Source organism: Melanaphis sacchari, unplaced genomic scaffold, assembly GCF_002803265.2.
Source record: "Melanaphis sacchari strain LSU unplaced genomic scaffold, SCAv2.0 Contig20_pilon_pilon, whole genome shotgun sequence".
NCBI lineage: Eukaryota > Metazoa > Arthropoda > Insecta > Hemiptera > Aphididae > Melanaphis > Melanaphis sacchari.
Window position 1 is genome coordinate 1264538 of NW_020271042.1, and position 15141 is coordinate 1279678.

The 15141-nt window shown below is 26.9% G+C and overlaps 1 protein-coding gene across 1 annotated transcript in view; it reads left to right on the forward strand.

The window, feature by feature from the left end:
• LOC112593716 overlaps nt 1-13865 on the forward strand; it is a 60192-nt gene extending 46327 nt beyond the window's left edge. Inside the window, exons 2-5 of the mRNA XM_025338233.1 lie at nt 6613-6713; nt 8582-8723; nt 11663-11797; nt 11898-13865. Of these exons, the coding sequence (XP_025194018.1) occupies nt 6613-6713; nt 8582-8723; nt 11663-11797; nt 11898-12121 (602 nt within the window). The 3' untranslated portion in view covers nt 12122-13865. The remainder of the gene's footprint in view (nt 1-6612; nt 6714-8581; nt 8724-11662; nt 11798-11897) is intronic.
• Nucleotides 13866-15141: the final 1276 nt, after the last annotated feature.

Genomic DNA, 15141 nt, shown 5'->3' on the forward strand with positions numbered 1-15141 from the left:
CCTGTTTATTAATGGACAAGATATGCAACTTCTGTTTATCTTTTGCTTGTCTCACTTGTATATATTATTATTACAATATTAACGTTGGCTTTCTTCGCTCTTCAACAGCGTTTAAAATAATATATCGCTATGGAAACATTAAAACAAGGAACGGACAAAAATCTATTACCGTCGACGAACCACGCATTGAGGTGCATAAATATTATCATAAGTATACACTACAATGTAAGTTAAAAGCTTCGTGTTTATCGCCTATGTGTGTTTATCCTTAACTGAACTGAACTGAGTGAAAACCTACACAGTATATTAGATTTTATTATTCACCCCTTTGTATGGATATTCTTTTTTCCTAGAAGTCGATTTCCTTTTAGACAGTTTTCGTCTTGAGAGAAAAAAGTTAATTAAAATTACCACCAAATTTCGACTTTATATCGCCGACATCTTCTCTCGTTGAATCACATTTTCGACAAAGCCCGGTCAAATGAAAATGATATATTACATGGTATAAAGTAGTAAGAATAATGAAGATTACTTATTTATATATTTAATTACGACTATTATAAATAACATGAAATATTTCAACAATATGTTCATCAACTGATGCATGGAAAATAATAAAAAACAGTAAAGGTATTATAAGTATATAGATTGAGTAGCAGCTAAACATGCAAAAGTAAAGTGGTATGTGTTGTAAAGTACCTATTTAAATTCTTGACCGGTCCATGGTTATTGATTAATATCAATTGTATACAAGATGATCTTTTCATGTTAACAGATGTCAACAACTCGACAGTCAACATTCATTGCAACCAATTATTTTTTTTTTTTTATTTTTTTTACATAGCTACAAAACTTAGAGTAAGTTTACTCATACACTACAATACTACATTTATTAAAAAAGAATCTAATTTTTATCATTGAATTTTAAATTTATTTTAAATGTTAATTTTTAAAGACCATCTTCAACCCACATCTGACATTATAAAGCAAAATAAACTTGTGAATATTAATAATTTATTTTTATTTACATTTTATATTTATTATTATTAGTATAATTTATGAAAATTTGAATATCAAGATTCTTTAACATACTAACAAAATCAAAAATATAGTTTTGTGGTTTTATAAATACTAAATAAAGGAAAGATATCCAAAATATAACACCTTAGGAAAATAATGTGATTACAATCATACTTTTTAGTTTTTGTTATTTATAAATACAATATAATAATTTATTATCACGTATATTTTAATTAAAACATGGATATTGATCAAAGTAATAAGTTTTGGCATTAAAACAATTACCCCTTTTTATATTAAAAATCAGGTACTCTAACGGTCAGCTTGATAAATGCGAATGCGTTGCTTCGAATAGAATAAGTCAGACCGGTCGACATATATATTATATATATACATAAAATGAATTGCATTTAACTTGAAATTAACTCGAGAAATGAGATCTGCCGTTTTTCACTCTCTCGTGGTAGTCTAATCGATAATCTGATATTTCTGATAGCATAGTATATTGTTCTTTTTAAATGATGTTCAAAATTTCAGATGCTTTTTACTTTTACTAATCCTATTATTAAATAAACCTATTTAATGTTTTATACAATAGAAATACAGTGACTATAGTTAACAACATTTTTTGTAACCACCACTAAATGAATTTGTGAGTCACGGCAATTTGCATAACTGTTACCTCCTATGTAACGTTTGTATATTTTATTGACTTGTACCTCAATTAACAAATTAACATGGCAATAATAAAATTATGGACAGATAAAATAATTAATTATTATTCATCATGGTATAAAAAAAGAAAAGAAACAGAAAAATACAAGTTATATGCATAAAAAATTGAAAAAAAAATGGTATATCTAACGTAGATAGAATATACTATAAATTCCACACATCACTCACGCGACGAGAACTTTGTAGAATAATATTTTAACACTTGTGAATGATACCGATCAGCAGTAGATCTAAATAAGAAGGGAATACTCGTACACCCCTAAATATTTGTAAGACCCAAAACATCATTATTTCTCACTGCAATGTATTTCATTACCTATATGCAATTTGTAATTAGTAAGTCATTTAGATTAACAAATTTATTGAACTATTATGTGTCATTATTAGTTATATAATAATTATAGTACTTTAATGATAAATGGTCTTTTATTCCTTTCTAAATTGAGGGGCCTCAATGCAAAACGGACTTTTTCCATTTTTCTAATTTTTCAGTATTGCAGGTTTTCTGTTTAGGGTATTTTGAATTGGCGTAAAAAACATTCAAGGATATTAAAAAATTCTAAAAAATCTTCTTCAATTGTTTATAAATTTATTCTTTTCTAATTACATTATTTATTGCTTTTTTCTTAAGATTTAAAAAATTGTTTTCTACAAAACGGACCTTTTCCGGAATAAGTACGGTTTGTACAATATTTGGAAAAAGTACGGTTTGGAAAAAAGATGAAGATTTTTTATCAAAACGTACTATTTATGGAAAATGTACATTTTGTAAAAAAAAAAATTGGAAATAAAGAATAAAATGGTAAATATTATTAAAGGATTAGTAATAATTTATAATGCTATAGATTTAAACTTCATTTATTTATTTACCTACCTTGGTAAAATATCAAACATAATAATAATTATAATAATAAATAACATATCATACCAACCAAAAATTATATAATAAGTAGTGTAACAATACATTTTAGTAAAATTTTTGAGTATCAAATAAAATAATTATTAGAGACTAGAAATGAGTTATTTTATAATAATTGATTTACCTACCTTGGTAAAATATCAAACCAAACATAATAAAACTTATAGTAATAAAATATAACATTATAACATACAAAATATACCTATAACAGGCAGTATAACAGTACATTTTATGTAGTAAGATTTTTGTGTATCAAATAAAATAATAAAATTATAGATTAGAAATGAGTTAATTAAACATAATAATTTATTAAAGTGTATCTTCTTCGTATTCTTGACAATCTTCATCAGCTGTGACTTCAACAGTGACTTCATCGTTTAAAATATCATTATAAAAATCTTTAGCATCGGGTGGTATATTGAAATACTTTAACAGTCTTATTACATCATCCTTTTTCTGTGGTTTTACATGACTAGTTTTTGGTAGTTTTTCAACTAATCCTATATTTTCCAAATTTCCATTTTTTTTTAGTACAGGAACTCTTACTGGTTTTCCTTCGTATGTCTGAGAAATACCAACAGTTTTTTTGCCTTGAATGTAAGAAAAACATGCCAATGTATTGTCCACAGTAAAACAATAATTATTATTAGTTTCATTGATTGTAGGATTATTATTAAACCAAGTTTGTACTTTTTCCTAATTTTATATAATATCAATAACACATTACAACAATTATATGAATCATATCATATAATACTCTATTATATAATATATGAACAATATTAAATTACCTGCAGATAATCATTATTTTCAATAGCACTTATATTTGTTACATTACTATATGTCAAACGTTTAGGTTCAAATGCCTAAAATAATAATAGATTAAATAGTATTAAGAAAATCATACGTTTTTAGAAGTAGGAATACTTACTTAATAAATAACTTACATTATAAATAAAATAAATATAATTTTGTTTACTTACTGTTGTCGCTGCTTCAAGCATTTTATTTATGCGTGATCTATGCATTGTGTGACAGTTACTAACTAACATTAACAAATTAAAAGACGTCTTAAATTCTTAAGAACGTCTAAGAGTCTAAGTCTAACTGTCTAAGTCCTAAGACGTCTTTTAAAGACAAATAAATTTCTAATCAGCAATGCAATTTTGGAGGGAAATGTTAACATATCTCACATTGTACTGAAGTTAGCAACGAGATTAGCACATTTTATGAAAATTAAAATTCTGTAGAATTTAAATTTTACGAGTGGCATATATTATGATTATTAGCAATTAAATAGGATGCAAATAATTAAAATTAATTTTCTCAAAAGTGTAATTAAAAATTAAAAGACCGTTTTGGAAAAAATTGTTTCTTGACTCAATACGAATGCATAGGAAAAAGAGCGTTTTGTTTCATTATGGAAATAGACCATTTTGACAAATAATGAAGGAAATAGACCATTTTGCAGTGAATATCTATGTTAAAATACTTCTAACATTGGAAAAGGTATGTTTTGAAGAAAAATGGAAAAAGATTGTTTTGCATTATTGAATAACATGGAAAAGGAACGTTTTGCAGAAAACGCTGTTTTTCCTTCATCGTTTTCTTAAGGAAAAAGGCCGTTTTGGGTTATAATTATGTGACCAATCGAATCCTCATACAATTTACCATAAGAATCAATATATAACTCAATTTTCTTAAAAATGGAAATAGTTCGTTTTGCATTGAGGCCCCTCAATTACAACAAAATAATAATATTAATTTTATCAAAAACTATTATTGAGTAAATATTCCCATTTACTCACTCTTTTTTATTAATTTTTCTTACTTATTCAGATAAGTGCAAAAATTTTACTGGTTTTCTATCAACTCAAAGTACTAACTGCATCAAACTTTCTATAAGAAACAACCCTTTAAAAAAAGATTAAACCGTATAGTCTGCTCTAAAACATAATGACAAACATAAAAATAAATATAATTATACTGTCAATAAAATCTACTTTCCATTCTAGATCTAAAAAAATCAAAAGCTATTATGATATAACAACTTGCTAAGAAGAAATTTTAAAGAATACATAATGTATACCTTAAATTTGTATAACATAAACTCTAAACAGACAAAATAAAAACATGTTTGACTTAAAAGTTACATACTTGATTTATATTTTCCATGAAAATTTTAAATTTTATTTAAGAATATTTTGATTGACAATATATGATAAATCATAGACATAAAAAACATAATTTTATAAAACAATAATTTATGATTAAATTTAATTATGATATTCTTGATTTATTTTTAATTTTGTTAGTTTTTTTAAAACTTTTTATTAAATTTCATTCAGACACATTCATTTACAACAAATCAACAATGTAATTTATATTGTAAATTTGTACACTTGTCAAAAAATTTGATTTTTCGTTCATCTTAATTATCTATGGATTTAAAACTATTTCTGTAGGTACACTTTTTTTTAAATCTTAACCATTTCAAATTAAGCTAAACTTTACTAAGAATAATAATACGATAACTTATCACAGAAGCTTTGAAGTTAAAAAATATATTCATTCAATAACTCAATGTTTTTAATCATTTTTGTTTTAAATCCCCGTGTTATTTCATAAATAAATTTTCTTTTATTTGATTTTAATACGAACATTTTAATGTTCTGGAGTTCACGACATAAAAAATTACTATTTTTCTAAAAATTTAAAACTTTATTCTAATCGTTTTTCTAACATTTTTTTTTTTTTAACTCTTCAAAGGAAATAAGTCAAGTATCAAAGGCATGTTCAAATTTTTTTAATTCCTAGCTAGTAATTATTACAATGATATTTTTTCTATTAACACTTTTTGAATTCTAAAAACAGTCTTGTATCAGCTATATATACAGAAAATTTTTTGATGTTCAACAATTTTAGATTTCTAAAGCAATAATATATTTTATTACAATATCATATAGCTTTCGAATTTGTAATAATAATATACGACATGTAATTTATATCATAACACTGCTACAATATCTATCATCAAAGAAAACAAAACAATTACTTAAATGACAAATATTTGAATTTTTTCTATAGTGTTCTAGTAATTATTACTATACATACATCACACAAGTTTTTAAGTGTTTAACTTTACAGTATTTAAATTACAAATACCTTCAAAAGTTTACCAACCATTACCGACTTCTTGGAAAGTACAGAACCACCATATCTCAACATTCAACTTTGACATAGTTAGGTGTATGTCAAGTACATTTTAATCATTTATACATAATTGTTTTCCACCCCAACAATATTCACATAACATGTTATTAAATAATTAAATTATTTGGTTGGTAATGATTCGTAACTAATTGAAAATAGTTATTAAATATTACACTCATTATAAAAAAATACCAAAAAGACACATGTAATTTGAGTATAATTTATTTCTGGAAAATATTTTTTATTTTTTCCTGAGTATCTATAGATATTATTATTTCGATTGTTTAAGTCTGACTTTTCAACAATTGTACGATACCTATTTTAAAATATATAAATGCCTTACGTGGAAATTTTGTATAAAATAATCGTATGTGAATACAAAACAAAATTAATATAATAATGATTATTCAAGTTTAGCTTAAATTGTATACAGAATTTTTGAACACAAAATACATCGAGAGTGGTTTTGCTTACGCTGCGTATACGCAATAATAGACGGCGACATCTAATAATAATGACCGTCGTCTTATGGGGTTTGGCGGTATAACAGTCAACCTTTGTCCCTCTGAATTATTTTCGTCATTAATCTAGCACTTATAGTAATGTTCTCAGTGCATTACGGATAAATATTTTAATTATTTGTCATAGAAATATTGTTACTTTATTTATTGTTATTTAGTATTTACCTACTGGTTCTAATTAATTTAATATTAACTGTTTTTCAGCTCCTTACAACATCCGAAACTTAAACGACGCCGTATTCTCCAACCCACTAGGGACAAGACAGTGTAAAGTTTCAGGAGTTCTTTATAATCACAGTCAAAAGGTACAGTGTGCGATTTTAACATTTTTTTACAGCCATAAATTAATTATAAGTATAACTGTGATGGTAAACGGCCGTTAGCAAAAAAAACGTAAAATGTATATTATTTCTGATCCAATGTGCGTACAAACTTAAATAATAATTTAACTGAACTGTATAATATATTATTATACTTATACTATTCATTTCATACACACCTGCCGCAGTTTATACCTTTGCGCAATTAATGATATAGCCGCTTTTTGCATACCTTTATGCGTATGTATAGATGGATTTTATACATAAAACATCATGCGTTGTTAGCTTATGCATATAAAGTATATAATATTATAATGTATTATATAGCGATACATAAATATACTACATAAAACCTATGCCCATAATATCATATATCAATGTTGAATACTAAACGAATAATGTTTTATGAAAAAAATAAATACTAGGTATATAATGTATGACATTATGATGGTTTTTCGATGTTTTTCAATCGATTTAATATTACCAAATAAGCGTATACTTTTAATTTTCTAATCATTTTGGGTGAGTTTTAAGTACCAATATTGAAAAATATTTTTTTTGAAGCGACTTAAATTTCCTAACCTTCTTACGGCTCTAAGAACCTTATCGTTCCTTCATCAACCCCTATAATAAAATATAGGTATATTATCATGTTTGTTTTATAGACACACCAGGCACTAAAACTAAACTATAATACTGTTGGCCATTACCAACAAAATCGAAGCTACACCTTTGAACGACCGCAGGCATTCTGCAAATTACCAATTTATAAATTGATTAAATACCGGTATTAGGTAAATTTGATTTCCTACAAGTTACAACCCATGTATTATATTCTTTACCTAATCAATTTTAAATTTTCTCTTCGTGATTCCCATACATCATACCTCATCTTAATGTATTCCACTAATTATACATGCAAAATTAAAGCATCAAACTATTACAAAATCACAATGACTGCAGGCTATATGCGGCTCCCGTCATCTTTAGCTTTACTATTTATTGATCGTCTAAAAAATTATTATACATGCGTGGTAAATTGTTTGCCCTCGCCCCTCTATCCAAACAGAAATTCGAGTAATCAAAGGGCTTGGACTGCTGCTATCAGACTATTATATTTACACAAAGTACTTAACATTATATTAATATTAAATAATTAAATTACGTACGAACGTAAATATGAATGTAATATTATGTGCAAAGGCAAAAATGAATTCAGCATTCAGCATTCAGCATACAGAGTGATTCTTTTATCAAATAATGCTCATAATTTCAAAATATATTAACGCTTTTGAAATTATTTTTTTTTAATTTTTTTCGTTAAAATGTTTAAGTTTTTTAAATGAAAACATACATTATTAATTTAATTTTTTTAAATTCAGTATTTTTTTGGAATACCTACTTTGATACATAAAAATCGAAATACAAACGAGTAATCTATGAGTTATAAATATTTAAAGTTTAGGTGAATGGAGTAGTAGATTAACATTTTCTGGGTATCTTCGCACTGCTACACTCCAGTATCTAAACTTTAATACTTATAAGTTATAAGTCTAAACTCTAAAACTACTCATCCAAATTTCGATTTTTAGATATCGAAATACTTCGATAAAAATTGTTCACATTCTGATTGCAAAAAAAGTTTAAATCCCCTAATAAATTTTTAAAATAAAATCTTTAGGTACTCTTATTATATACTAGCATTTAGTCACAATATATCATCTTAAATAGCCAGTTATTTTTAATTTAATTTTTTTTTTACATTACCTTATTTAATAAAAAAATTGTACATAAATAAATGTATAAGTATAATATACATTTTATATAACAATGATTGTGTTTACGTTTAACAGATACTATTTACCGACCACTGTAAAGCGTGCATTTGCATCGATGGCCAAATATTTTGCTATTGGCAATGCGACGACACAACTTCTGCAGACACAATGGTTGAAGATATCGACAACGAACCGCAATCTACGTTCACGACAAACAGTAATATATAACATTAGAAAGACATTTCAATGCGTGGGTGTTCTAAATGAATATATATATATATAATTTACATTCATACCTACACGTAAAACAGCTATATTAATTTATTATGTCTGTTTTCAATTTGAAAAAAAACCAAACAATTTACAAATGCATTGTTTGATACTAAAATTTATACCTATTTATCGTTTATCTTTAAAGGCTCGAGTGTACAATTCAATAGATTCAATAGATCTGAAAAATAATAACTGTAGCTTTTGTTTATTCTTCGTTTTTTGACATTCTCATTATTAAATTCGTACTTAACCATCATATTATAAGTATATTATAATGCAGATTTGTTGAGATATTCAAATATCATAATTTGAAATTTGTCATTTTCTTTAAACACCTACTATGTAAATTTTTTTCTATGCCAATTACATTTTTCCTCCGCATACTTTACACTTTTCTTTTGAAAATATTTTTTCAGTTGTCCCAGAACTTAAGAAAATTACTCATTAGTTGTAACTTATAACTATTAATTTAATACATTTAAAAAATCTTTACAAGTAAGTAATCCCTTTTTACAAACACTATTAACACTATAGGTATATATTATCTACTATACGTGGTAAATCGAGCTCAACGCGAAATTGTTTTCGTAATGCGCAGTGATTTATTATTGCTTTCAAATTTATAATATGTGTATAAATATTATACAATACTACAGCATATGTGCACGGATTAAGTACACGGTGGTGAGCAAAGCGGCAGTCTCCACATCCGTGTCCTGTCCATCCTTTTTTTTAATGTTTTTACCAAAGCTTTTGTATGTACACTAAAAGTATATAAATATAACAGCTTGACATTTACAATATTTACGAGTTAAAACAATTCTATACATCTAGGAGTATATGTATATATGTGCACGGTAAAACACTAACCTAAAGACAATAAATAATCAGACAGAACAAAAGCCCAGTGTACGGGGAAAATGGAAAATAACATTAAAAAAAAAATCCACTGTCATTATTGTATATGTAAATAATGTAGTGGTGATAGTCATAACTGTGTGCGTATATTAAAGGGATTTAAATCTTTTGTATAGCAGTTCTCTATTGCTTTTTAGTAGGTAAATAATGCACGGACATGCAACTATGGCTCACCGAGATCCGTAGCTGAAGGGGTAAATAATATACAGTTTGACGTATTACATAATATTGTTGGGCATGGAACACATAATAATAATAATGATATACGCCGTACTTTCTGCAAACGTATTTATACCGACTGTTAATTAGATATAATTTTGGTTTTAGAAAGAAAAAAATCTGAACGACAATCGTATTTATTGTATAAGATATATTAACACAATAACAATGCAAATAAAACAAATAAGTTAACGTACCGCACTTACAGCAGACGTCTCACTACTACAGAGTGAGGCATAAGATATGTATCGGTTTTGAAAGGCTATAAAATAAAAACTATTAAGCTTACAAAAATAAAATTTATGTTTTGCGGTTCAGTAGTGTATCTAGTTTTTTTACGTTAAATTTTTATGATTACATCTCTAATATGGCGGCCATCAACAAGGATGCCCTCTGTAGGCTTCCGGTATAGTTTTCAATCGCTTGTCGGCACATTCGGATGGGTATAACCGTAACTTCTCGCTGATTTTCTCTTTAAATTATTCTAGAGTGTAAGAACAATGTTTAAACACTTTATCCTTTAGGTATCCCCAGAGAAAAAACTACAAATACTCAAATCTGGTGAGCTCGCAGGCCACTCCACATCATGCCTCAAAGAAACTAGGCACTCTGCAAACATTTATCACAGTTTCGTAATTGAAATTAGAAATGTAATCTTTATAACTTAATATAAAAAACTAGATACACTACTGAATCGAAAAATATACATCTTATTTCTGTAAGTTCAATATTCTTTATTCTATAGCTCTTCAATACCGATACATATCTAATGTCCCACTCTGTATTACTACGCTATTAATGTCGCGGTCAACAGCTACTTATTAGTCTTATAGAGTTCGAAAACGTTCGAGAGCACAGATAACACTATAATATGGTTTTTTCCCAGTCAAAGATAACCCGCGAACATTCTCGAACCCCAACAATATCTATACCCGACTATAGTATTATACGTTAAGTATTTTTACCAATAACTGGAGAATGCAGTGAAAGACATGATATTTATATTTATAAAAATTTTATTTCAAATAATGAATCCTTTTCTTTCCTCGTTTCATATTCATAACATAACTGATACTATATAGTTTAGAAATTTTTGATTTAAAAACACATACATTATGAATATTAGGTACCGATAATTTTCATTGTAATATTACCATTCTTGGAGTGCCTTAACAATTGCGTTATAAATATATTTTTTAGTAATTAACATGCATTTATAAATTGTACTTTATTTAGAATTAAAAATTTAATTTTATAAAGGTCAACAATAAAATTAGAATCAACCACATTTGGTTATCGAAAGAAAAAAAATGCTCATCCCGCTTCTTCAATTTGATTAAATACATTTTTCAACCTATTACGCTCTATTCAAAATAATTATTAAAGTTAAGTTATTGAAGTTACTAATCTTTTATACAATCATTATTTATGCAAATAAAGCATCAAGTAGGTTATTCCTACTTACAGTATATTATTCGACATTATCCATGTCTAGTAATCACAATATCGAACTATTTAGAAGCCATTAATCATTTAAACAGAATAATATACGCATACGCATCACATCTTTAATAATAATGCTGCTCTTTATTTCTTCTAACTTTATCAGAAACATTGTAAGAGTTACCAAAGATGGTTGACGTTTGATATTATACTTACGCAAGAAATGTCTGTAGATTTGTGTATGCCTCGTTTTAAGCTGAACAACGTTTTTACGACCGTGTCAGGAAATTTACTATTTTTCAGTAATTTCGACTACCTTCGAAACCGATGCGAGTTCGAAATCAACAAACTTTGTACCACACTCAAGCCCCTCGGACGTTTTGCAGACAACCACCGTGACACCGCATGAAGACGCCGAACCGTTTTGCCTAGTTATGGGTACGCCGCAGCAATTTACCGCGAAATCATATTAATCTGTTCTGATCAAATAATAATTTATTAGCTGTTGTTATTAATTTCAAATTTGTTTCAAACGCAGGCGTTAGATATAAGCCCGGTAGTGTTTTACCAAGAGACACGGGATCCTGTTTGGAATGCCAATGCGGCCAAAACTCGCAGATCACATGCAGCCCAAAGGACTGTATTACGTTGAATTCGTTGAGCGATGAGGACACTTCCGAACCGGAATTCTATGGCAACAATAATGGCGATCAGAACAACGGTAATTTCAATATGGACATGTTTGCCGTCAACGTGGTTTGATGGAAATAAACAAAAGAGCTAGAGAGAGGAAAATTTTATGTTTATTAAATGATGCGTCTTTTACGATTAATATGCGAATTGTTTTACAAAAACAGCTATAATAATATTACTATCATTGTAATGTCCGCTAAAAATGTCCGTAGTAATAATAATTATATGCCCAGATGCCCTTACTATTACTTAAATAGTTATGTTTTTTCGTTTTGTAACTCTCGATTTGAGTTTACACATACATTTACAATTAACATAATTTTTTTAAATTAGTATTTAATTTTGAACAGTGAATAATTGATTTTTTTTAAATTACAAATTAATAAGTAAGAAATTCGCAATAAATAAAAATACGAGCAGTGACCATTTGAGCATGAAAATAGCCTCGTCTGGGTACTATGTCCGCCTTCAAAATTCGTGGTATCGTTTTTCATATTACTGAATAACAGAAAGAATACATTAGCCATTAGGTACAGTAATTTGTCCATTTTTATTTGAAAATTCCTGCACAATGACTGCCTGTAGTGGTTGTCGACGTCCCGCTATTTTTGTTCAAAAAAAATATACAGCAATATTGTAGTAGTATGTTAAACATATAATACCATATATACGCACTATTATTCCCTATTATAGTAGATGGTATATCGCGTAATAGGTAGATTTCAAACTGAATATCGGAAATAATGATCTCCTGCGCCGTACTCTTCATTTTGCAGAATTCACAATTTTGTAAAAACGATGTAGTTAACGGCATTATATTTTTACGGGGTTTTTTTTTACATCCATAAAAATAATAATGGCAATTTTAAATCAATAAAAATATACTATTTTAATTTTTAATATACAGAGTGTGATAGAAAGACCAATTCGCTTAGGATATCGTGGTATAATACGGTTCAAAGATAATATTAAATACTCGTTAGACATTTTGTGATAATAATCATTTAAGATCTGTATATAATGCGTAATTCTAATTATGTTTCGTAGTCTATGTCTATATCATAATGACATATTGTATTGAAACTAAAAAAAAATATATGCTAGGTATAAACTCAATATAAGGAGATGCATAAAGCATTAAATTCACCACACGTTAAGATCATAACCGAACAGCGGCCGATTTTGCATCCGTTACGCACAGTCAGTTGCTGATTGGTTTTCCAAACTTTCATCCACCACTTTCTATAGCGAACGACGCGGTTGAAGAAGTTGTTTAAGGTGCGCGATCGGCCATGCCCTTAACGTGCAGTAATCATTCTTCGGAATAATTACTATTAGCAATTTTTTTTATTATTCTGTTTCGTGGAATATTTTCTGTTTTATTCTTCTTCTTAGCTTAAAAACCTGTTCTAATGATTATCCCGTTAAATGATTATTTTTACTTTAACTTAAGGTACATCCATGTGATATTTAGCTCCAAGATTTTCCTGAATTGTATAGCTTTTTCAATCAAATATTCAATAGTTGTATTATAGGTGCCATACATATGTATTATTATAGTATGTATTTTATCTAGAGCGACTTGGTCTTTCTGCCCCGTTACAATGCAATAACTTATCTCAACCACGTCAACAGACCACATTATTAAAATACAAAAAGCTATAATATAAATACCTATTATGACTATAAGTGTTACTGGCCGTATTTTATGACCCAAATGTATGTATATATATTTTTATTTTTACATATGTAAGTTTTCATACAAAAGATAATATCTGGCTATTACAATGAGTATTTATTATGAATTATTTAAATATTTTAAAGTTTAAACTAATAAATGTGTTTTTTATCGTTTATTAGTAAGTATTATCTATGTATTTTACAATATAATTATTATTTTTTATTTATAAATAAACATACGATTTTTTTTTTTTAATTATGCACTATGTATACCATTATTATGATATTATACATAAGTAGTTTATTTTATTTGTATTACTTATAAATTATTTAAATGTAGACAACCTTATTAGTGTTATTCGTAATTAAAAATGTATACTTGAATAATTAAAATTTTCATTCAGATGAAAAAGTTCTAAGTAAAATATACAACTGAAAAAAACTTCTATAACTATATACATAACTTACTCTTGCATATATCTTTTCTACGATCTGATTTAAATTTTTTTAAACAAATCTCTAACTTTTTCGTTAAACATACATTTGTATACTTACCAATATTGTTAAATAATTAGAAATTACTATATAATAATTATATTATACTAAATTATAATTTAAGTACCTCATATCTGTAGTTATAATCTATATACTTAGATTTGTATACATCAATTTTATAATACATATCTTCATTAAGATATCATAATATAGTGTTAAAAATAAAAATAAATGTAATATGTACCTTAATGAAATTAAGAATATAATATAATGTGTGCGTAATCTAAGTATTTATATAATTTACCAATTAGCGCTCTATTCCGATTATTTTATGTTAAATATTTTCAATAAATATTATTACATTATAAACCAACTATTCACCATGATTAAACTGCTGTTATTAAAATAGCGTGGATGCATCAATTATATTGTCTTCTTATTTATTATTCATTGTTTTAGGTTTTTTTTTAAAAAATGAGAGCGCCCATATACAGTTTATTCGTCTATCGTCTATCAAATGTATAATAATAATACCTCTATTGTATATATAGATATACGAGTATAAGAGGAGTTTCGTTGTTTCTTTAACCTAACTTATGGATCAGAAATAATCATAGGCCGCCCCATAGGGAGTAAATGCTATAAGGGGGTTTAAGCACATGACAATATTATGAATTATACCGGTAATGTTGAACTTCGATAGTGTTGTAGCTAAAACTGCATCCCTAAAACTTCGTATGGTGGTATTCTATTATTATTTTAGTATGCACATATTATGTGACATAAAGAATCACTACTTCGAAATATTATAGAAAAATTACCTTACGTATACACAAATGATAAAACTACCAACATCGAAACGAAAAGAAATAAATGTCGTATTAAAAGCTTATTTTAGATAGCTTAATAAACTG